General features: G+C 33.3%; 1 protein-coding gene across 1 annotated transcript; it reads left to right on the top strand.

The window, feature by feature from the left end:
* Window positions 1-205: 205 nt before the first annotated feature.
* Window positions 206-2,079, top strand: LOC109337721 (GATA transcription factor 9-like). The gene is made up of 2 exons (XM_019574753.1): window positions 206-575; window positions 1,365-2,079. Exons 1-2 carry the CDS (start codon window positions 279-281, stop codon window positions 2,055-2,057), a joined length of 990 nt encoding a protein of 329 aa, XP_019430298.1. The 5' UTR covers window positions 206-278; the 3' UTR covers window positions 2,058-2,079.
* The last annotated feature ends 7,877 nt before the right edge of the window (window positions 2,080-9,956 follow it).

The raw sequence follows: 9,956 nt of genomic DNA, 5'->3' as shown, positions 1-9,956 counted from the left end.
ATGCTATAAGAGTTAATCCCACATACGTATGAATGTTTCCAGCTCGAACATAATTGTCTTCATTACGATGATACATGTGGGAAACAAAAAAATGTGCGTGCATGTAAAAAGATGCTAGAATATCTAATAAATTACATTTATGCCATTCCATTGCTCCTCAAAACCCCATCAACTCTCACTCTCACACACACTTCAGAATCCTTTACCTTCTCTCTCAAAACGGTGCACTTCATTCCTCTCTCACTAACTTCATCACTATCTTATCTTATATACGTTAAATGGAATACTTCGTCGGTGGCTATTTCGGCGCCGGAGCTAACCAATTCTCGCCGGAAAATCGACACGGCGAACCAAAACCCGGTGAGCCTTTCGCCGTTGACGACCTCCTCGATTTCTCCAACGCCGATGCTATTATGTCCGACGGTTTCATTGACAATGCCGCTGGGAACTCCAACGACTCCTCCACCATCGCCGTTCCTGTTGACAGCGGGAATTCTACAGTTTCCGGTAACATTGTTCCTTGTGCATTCGCCGGCGGTGATTATCAATTCTCCGGTGGAGAACTCTGTGTTCCGGTAAGTAATTATTTAGAAGTTCCTCCCCATATCTTCAAAATGAACACTAATATATCTTACTTAGCAAGAAGGCGTTGACTATATGATGTAAGGATTTGTTAGATTCTTAGTTTAATTAAAAAGTTAATTGTTCAATTATTGAAAATAATACTCTAAAAAATATTAGTTCTTACTTATAAGATAAGATGATACAAAAATCAATTATAACTTATTTTTACTATTTAGTACTTTAAGATGAAAATGACTATCAAACTTTTAAATATGGGTGGTGATCATACCAGAAAAACATTATGGTAAAATTTTAGTATGTTTTTTTTTATATTACCAAATATATTCCTTCATCTTTTGGTAAGAAATTAATCTTTTTTGGGGTGCTTCCTTCCAACAAGTATCACTCACATAAATTGAACCATTGAGCAGATCCTTACATCATTAGATGTATGAATATCACAATTGCATTTTTTAATGAGTATAATATTTATATCTTAAAAATTCATACACAATTCATACATATTTTGTAATTCATTTATATTATATTATATTTGAATATATATATATATAATTATATATATTCTTCTCTTTTTTAGTAGTAAGCAATATTGGACAATGTACTCTTCTCCTAATCACAAAATAAAAACTAGGTTATCATTTTATTATGTAAAAGTACTAATATATCACAAATGCTTACAAATTGATAGTGAAATAGTGGTTTTGTGTATTTAAGAAAATTATAATCATAACTTGAATAATATTATTAATTACTAATTTTGAAATTCAATTTGGTAACAGTACGACGATATAGCTGAACTAGAATGGTTGTCGAACTTCGTGGAAGATTCATTCTCCGCCGAGGAAGAAATAAAAACACTGAAACTTCTCTCAGGTGGCGCCGCCATTTCCTCCACCATCACCGCCATCGCAACCAAATCACACACCGCAGAATCATCCTCATCCTCCGAAAACGACACAACACGAGACACATCGTTTCACCACACAGAAACCTCACTCCCTGGGAAAGTAAGAAGCAAACGTTCACGCATTACTCCATGCGACTGGTCCACGCGCTTCGTTCATCGCGTGACACCACCAAAAACAAAGAAGGAAGAGTTATTGAACATGAATTCAAATAATAGTAATAGCAATAGTAATAATGTAGAATGTTGTGGACGAAAGTGTTTGCATTGTGGTGCAGAAAAAACACCACAATGGAGGAGTGGGCCTATGGGCCCAAAAACATTATGCAATGCGTGTGGCGTGAGGTTCAAGTCTGGTAGGTTGGTGCCGGAATATAGACCGGCAACGAGTCCAACGTTTGTGTCGACTAAGCATTCGAATTCTCATAGGAAGGTTATGGAGTTGAGGAGACAAAAGGAGGTTCAGTTACATCACCATCAACAGTTGATTAGTCAAACTTCAATTTTCGAGGTATCTAATGGTGGAGATGATTACTTGATCCATCATCGTCATCATCACCATTATTAGCCAAAGTTTAGACATGGTATCTAGTGAGTACTAGCGTAGATTAATTTTGGGTGGGTGTACTTGGGAAGGACACCTTTTGTCGCAGAAAAATATGTTACTCTATGTGTCATTTGAGTTCTTATATCCTCATGAGGACAACAAATGTCTTCCCAGCTACGTCTAACTTTAACCTTCGTCATTCCAAAATTATTTTTGTTTTACTTTTTGGCAATGGGAAATTTTGTATTATAAATTTGAATTTGTAATTTAAATACATTTTCCTCTTTATGAAGTCAGATTAGAGAAACAATGTAGAATTATTGGGGAGGGATAATATTGAAGATGTGAGCTTTGTTGGGTTTCAAATTCTACTCTTCATTGTATTCTTTTACTAATTTGATAAATTTCGAATTGAATTCTCTCTTTTTTACATTGGAAATAATGATAAATAGAATTTTAATATTTCATCTTCCAATATTGTGATTAAAAGTAGATATTTGAAGAGTTTTGCCTTACCTAAAATAAGTGTTTTGAGCTTCACTTGAATTATTTCATTGCAAGAAATGTCAGAGTAAAAATTCAAGAAAAAGAAAAGAGTATAAATTATTTCTCTAAATACTTAAAATAATATTAAAAATCGTAATGAAAGAGAAAAAAAATGTAGAAAACGTCGTGGTAGTCTTTTTATAAATACCTACGTTACTAAAACATGGAACCCAATTTGGCTTAAATGAAGTTTAACTTGAACTGATAAAATAGATCTATCACTTGAAATGAGTCAAGTTAAACTATTTTATCAATTCAAGTTCGTTTCAATTCAAGTTCTTCTCAATTAAAGTTAACAAACTTTCGAGTAGATTAACAAGATCAAATTCATGTCATTCACTAGAATAAATTTAAAGGCCAATAATGTGTTGATGGATTATACATGTAGAAAATTTTTGTGAATTTTAATAATAAATGTAGCTACTAATTAAGTTATGTAATAAAGATTGTCTACATTTTTATGTATGTATGAAAAATATCTCACGTGATAACAATTGTAATGGAGAAATGAGAACAATTAAACTGTTGAATTTTATTTGAATGATCAAGATTAGAATACGAGTGAGAATTCACTTACTTCAAAAGTAAGTTTTTTAAACTTACTCCTCATTCTAACCATCAATTATAGGGATATCTAATAGTTTAGATCTAATCATCACTAATTTAAACCGTTGGATTTCCCTATAATTGATGACTTGAAGTAAGTAGATCTTTCCTCTTAAAATATAAGCACACATGACTTTTTTAAGTGAGCATGTGATCATTAATTAACTTTTAATCTTAATCATTTATGTTATTTGTATGACATTGAGTTAATGTGGTATCATCATTTTTTATATAAGAAGTGTTCTCACTTGAGTCATTCATGTGTGTATATGTGTATATAATCGAGTCAACTTGTCAACCTAATAAGTCGAACTGTATTTGACTTAAGTTCAATTTATTTATTTAACGAGCTCAATTTTTATCTCATGTTCAACTTATTTGATTCATTAACCAATTTTACCAAGTTAAATAATGAGAGTTTTGAACAAATATCAAATTGATTTGATTCAATGGTAACTATACCTACATTGATAGTATGGTGGCTTGAAAATGGTAGTTGCTATGCTAGATATATAATAGCAATTATTATCATAACCGCAATTTAAAATTTCGATGACCGAATACCAAGGACCCATATTTATGGGATCAGGGAACAACTAATAAAAAAGAATGACATGAATTTCAGTGAAATTATAATAATAAAAGATTTTTCTTGGTTAGCCACTAGCCAGTTGCACACTGTCTTGTGTACGTACTATCAACATGCAAGTGCGTTGAAGGCAAAGGGAATAATGAAATTATGAAACCAATGTGGAAGGGGCAAAAAAATAATATTAAGATGGATTAAAAAGAATATAAATGGGTACTTAGCTTGAAAAATGGTGCAGCAAAATCATGTGATATGAGTTGTGAGTGAGTGATAAATAAACAAAGACTTAGGTTTACATTGAGGGTTGATATAATTGTCTACCCTACCCAAGACATTTTTTGTTTCTTGGGCTCCACCTATTGATTAATACTATTCATATTTAAACGTTATTGATTATTCAAAAAGATAATAATCCAAATGAAAAAATGATATAGTGATTATATATAAATCTTTACATTAACAATGTATAAAAATTATAATAAATTACAATTATGGTATCAATATATGATATTTAAGTATTAAATGATAGTGAACATGGAAAATAATAATTAATGCTAACTATGATCAACATGAACCTTTTAGCAGCTTGATTGTTTTGTTACCACTTCCTGGTTCATTCTCATTAAAATTTGGTGCCTGAGCCTACCGATGTATACTGATTTTAGTAATTAAGTTTGTTTTAATCAATCACGATAAATGATACATGTAATGATACATATTTTTTGAGATAGAATATGTGTTTCACAAAAATATAGAGGAAAAACTGACCGATGATAAACCAATAATAAATTGGTTGTTTGTGTATATGAAAAGTATAAATAGAAAAAAAATGTTATCCCAAAAAAATATAGAAATGAGAAAGAAATGGAGTAAGGATTTGAACTAGAGAGTAAAGTAGAGCTATTTCTACTAATCTGTTTCTATTCCCTTCACCTTTGACTTTGTTGGTATCAATATAAAATGAGAAACATATATTATACATCATCAATTTAATAAGTTTGTCATCGTAAATATGACATTTTTTTTAGTCTCTATTTAAATTTTGTTTCACTTTTAGTTTCTCAACTTACAAAATTAAATTGTGACTCCACGTTAATTGGAACCCAAGGCAAAAGATGAAGCTCTACTATATGAATGTTGAATTTTAAATATGTAAGGCGAGTTAAATCAATTTGAAAGAAGAGGAATATGAAATCTGGCGCCCCTACCAAAGAACAAATCAAAGTTATTCGATCCAAATGTGTATACATAAAGAAGCTTGATGAAGATGACAATGTCGTAAAAAACAAAGCCAAATTAGTAACAAAAGACTATATTTATGAATAAGGAATTTACTGCACTAAAACTTTTTCCTTAGTTCCAAGGTTAGAAGCAATTCAAATCTTATTATCCTTTGCTTCACATCTAACATAATGCTATATCAAATGGATTTGAAGAATATATTCCTAAATGGGTATTTAATGGAGAAATGTATGTCATATTGATATAGTGTTGTTTGTTGATTAGCACAAAACAATAAAGAACTAAGAAGAAAATTATACTGAAATATTCATTCCGCTTCCATTCATCTCAAAGTTGAGATTAAATAATACAATGAGATATTTTTAGGGTTCTCCTACTATGAGTTTACAAGAAAGACCCATTTAATTTAATTACTTAAAACAAAATCATTTCTCTACAAAATCTGCAAGCCATTTAAGTTTGTATTTCATTCTTATGGGTCTGCTGGGCTGTTCTTCTATCATATCAGCCATTGTGATCTTATCATTGTCTATCTCTGCCGCATTAACCTTGTCCTCAAGGTTGAACGAAATATTTGAAGAGATTGGGCCCACATTGTTGATATTTCTACCCATGTCCACTTGTGCAATGTCATCCAAGGGTGTGTAGTGTTGCGTTTGAAGAAGATCTTTACTCCTGACCTTGGTACGATTTTGATGAAGATACCAACATCACCAAAAAGAATAAAAAGGAAGAATAAAAGAAAGAATACTTATGAAGACAAAGAATACAAAGCTTCAAGACAAATTAGTCTAAGTCTAAATAAGTACTTCTATCCTATACTCTCGAATATACAATAGTAATAATGCTCAAACTATTTTTGTAAAGAAATTTGAAACACTTCAAGTATAAACAAAACAATTTTCAAAAATAGTGTGTAAAAGATTTTTGTATCTAAGTAAGAGGTTACATAAGTGAGAAAGGCAATTACTCAATAAAAAATATGCAGTGTAATCGATTATCCAAATGATGTAATCGATTACTCCAATTAAAATTTAATTGACAGTTGGACAGTGTGTTTGAATAATCGATTACTCAAGGCTGTAATCAATTACTGAGAGTTGTTGCACTAGTTTTTAGATTTCAAAATGAATGGTTTTCATCCCAAACGAAATGGTTTCATTCCAATCAATTCTTACCATTTCAAAGAGGTGTTATGACTGGTTGAAAAGCCTATTTAAAGATATTGAAACTCATAATCAAAAAAGAACTTTTACACAAACTTTCAAACATAATTCTGAAAAATCTTTGAAATATTTTCTGCACTTTTGCAACTTGTTCTTAAACTTTCAAAGTGAATTTTCTGAGTTACTTGAAGTGAAGTGTTTCAAAGTTTTACAAACCTATAAGAACATTATTACTTAGTATGCAAAAGAGTTATCAGATTGCAATTTATATTATATTCAAAACTTGTAAATGCAATTCTGTCATTGTTGTAAATTCTTCATTGACATTTCATAAATCTTTCTTTCACAAAGGTGTGATAAGAAAAGGGATATAGTCACTTGAAAAGATGTTTTTCAAGAGTGACATAAGTATTAGTGAGTGTGTAAGGTACATAGAGGTCTCAAGATTGTATATTGTAATTACAACTCATAATATTTACTGAAGAAATCTCTTGTGTTGCAAGAGTACTAGATGTAGCATTTGATGGACAAGAAGGTAAACCAATATAAAATCTCGGTGTACTCTCTTCTCCTTATCTCTTGATTTTTACTTGTTAATTTTCTGCATAATTTCTCCGCTGCACTTAACTCTTGATTTTGCAGAAAAAGTGGACATAATTTTAAGTCAACTAATTCACCCCCCTTAGTTGCAATCTTAGTCTTACAATGTTGCATGTTGGAATTTGCTTTTGTTGACAACACAGTTGCCGAGGGTTGAAAATGTGTGTCTACATCTGTTTTTTGTCCTTTGCACTCAAGGCCTTTAATGCATCCAACGACTCTTTGTTGAAATGTGTGTGGTCATGTGCCTACACGGAGATCGAGACTCTAGAAGGACAGTGCAGTAGTTCATCTAATGGATGAGAATTAACTTCCACATCCAATGGTGTAGGTTGAACTCTTTGTTCTGTACCTAATGATTTGTCATAAAGGCTATAGTTATTATGAACTTTCAACTTAAAGCCTTTTGTTTCCTTAGCATTATGACTTTTCTTTCCAAGTGTTTCCTCTTCAGAACTCCCTTCTTTCATCTTCTTCTTTCTAACGAAATCACCACCCAATGGTGATGAGGCCAAGTCTTGCAACCAAAACCCCCATCGAGTCAGTGACTCTCTTATCTTCTTCCTGTGTGCTCGTTTTAGTACCCCCTTTCTTCGATAACTCCTTCCCGTCGTTGATAGCAAGACTCACCGAGGGAAATCCCAAATCTTGGATATCTGTGGGAAGCGCTGCAACTTGGCCGTGGGGGTCACCAAAAAACTGTTTCAACAACGAAATATAGAAGATATGATGAATCCTAGACGTGGCTAGTATATAAAGTTCATAAGAAACTTGGCCATTACGATATAACACTTGTAAGGGACCGTAAAAATGGCGACTCAACTTGTTTGATGCATGGCGGTTCACCATCATTTGGCAGTACGGCTGAAGGCGCAACAATACCCACTACAGAGGTAATGTTTTAGTGTAGCTAACAGTGTAGCTCTGTTTTGCAGAATATCGGCTACGACATTAGATGAATCTGGTCGTGGAAGATGGTCCTTTAGACTGGGTGGTGGACGACCGTAGAGAGCATCAAATGTAGATAAGTCAATGGAGCTGTTATGACTTGTATTGTACCAATACTCCACTAAAGGTAAATGGTCGGACCATTTCTTTGGAAAAGTGCTTGTGAAACAACAGATATATGTTTGGAGGCAACGGTTGATGACTTCCGTCTGACCGTCTATTTGTCTGTGGTAAGCCATGCTATAGCAAAGTTGAGTTCCTAACAACTTAAATAATTTCTTCCAAAAATGACTTAGAAATTTTTTGCCTCTGTCTGAAACAATTGACTTTGGAACTCCATGTAATATGCAGATGTCGTCCATGAACCTACGAGTCAGAGATTTTGCTATAAACTTGGTGGGGAGTGCAATAAAATGATAATACTTGGTCAGCCGATCTACAATAATCCAAATCATTGTGTGCCCTTGTGAGACAGGTAAATGAGTTATGAAGTTCATAGATAGATCCTCCCAGACCTTCTCTAGAATCTGCAGTGGTTGCAATAAACCTTTTGTTTTCTGAGGGCAATATTTGTTTTATTGGCAGGTTGAACAATACCGAATGAATTGCTTGACATCCTTAGCCACACTCAGCTAGTAACAAGACACACTGAGGCGGCTTAAAGTTGGTTTCCACCCCAAATGACTAGTTGTTGGTGAAGCATGGAATTCATGCAGAAAGGTTAGACGCAAGTTATCTTTATCGGGTATAAATATCTTGTTATCATACAATAATAGCCCCGGTGAAGAATAGAACTTTGTACTCTCTGTTTGAGTTGTTTGAATATTCTGAATAAGGCTTTGCCCTTCTGTCTGTTTGTAGTACCTTCGTAATCTGTCAAATATGTTCGGGATTGGGGAGGAGATGGAGCATAACACCACTGGTTCATCACCATGACATCAGGAAAGTGCATATGCAACCCTATTGGAGGTACTCATTCTGTATTTGATTTCAGAATGAAACCGATTATTTTTGTGGCCCATTTTTGTCGCTCGGGTATGTGAAAGCCTTGAGTCATTAGATGCTTTACGCTTTGTTGATTTGTATATATATTAAACTTTTTGCCAATGAGATAGTGTGGCAGGAAAGGTGTATTCTTGAGGTTGGGTGAAGGTGTGTGTGGTGGTGGCATGGGCAGTGAAACAATAGGAAGGGGGGGGTCAGGGGGTTGAGGAGGTAAAATAGCCATACCTGCCAACTTGTCTATGATAGCACATAATGCTTCAGAAATGGCTTCATCCCTAGTGTCTTGTTGCTCCTTGTTTTCTTGCATTTTTTCTGCAAAGATTTGGAGCAATGATTCATTTATCTCCTTGTTAGAACTCTTGGGAGGCATTGTTCAAGAAATGAAAGCACCAATGATACAATGTTGTTTGTTGATTACTAGAAACAATAAAGAACTAAGAATAAAAATTATACTGGAAATATTCATTCTGCCTCCATTCATCTCAAAGTTCAGATTAAATAATACAATGACATATTTTTAAGGTTCTCCTATTACAGGTTTACAAGAGAGGCCCATTTGATTTAATTGCTTAAAACAAAATCATTTCTCTTCATAATTTGCAAGCCATTTAGGTTTGTATTTCATCCTTATGGGCACGTTGGGTTGCTCTTCTATCATATCAGCCACTGTGATCTTATCACATACAATCTCTTAGATTCGAAAGTTATGTTCATCCAGAGCACATATGCAAATTGAAGAAAGCCTTATATTGATTGAAGTAAGCCCATAGAGCTCGATAGGAAAGACTAAGTTCATTCACATTGTGATTAATTTTGCTCATGGAATCATTTATGAAAGTATGCACAAGGACTTATCCAAGCTAATACAAATGGAATTTGAAATTAGGATAATGGAGAACTCAAAATTTTCCCAAGTGAAGTAGACAAAAGATGTAGTATAGATCCATCAATCTAAGCAAATAAAGGAAGTACTAAAAGAAGTTCAAGATGGAGGAGAGGTTAATCAAGTGGTTCTCCTTTATACCTCTCTACGTCCAGACGTGACATAATGTTTAGTGTAATTATGTACTCGATTTCAATTTGGTCCAACAAAGACACACGATTGTTCTAATTGGATATTCAAATATGTGAAAGGAACCAATAATTTTGATATACCTTAAGAAAAATGACGAGTATGAATTAGAAGGGCTCTATGATGTTGACTATGTTGGATATAGA

The sequence above is a fragment of the Lupinus angustifolius genome, unplaced genomic scaffold (genome assembly GCF_001865875.1).
Source record: "Lupinus angustifolius cultivar Tanjil unplaced genomic scaffold, LupAngTanjil_v1.0 Scaffold_9_209, whole genome shotgun sequence".
NCBI classification, from domain to species: Eukaryota; Viridiplantae; Streptophyta; class Magnoliopsida; order Fabales; family Fabaceae; genus Lupinus; species Lupinus angustifolius.
Note: the sequence above shows the minus strand (reverse complement) of the source record. Positions and strands in the feature narration are given on the sequence as shown.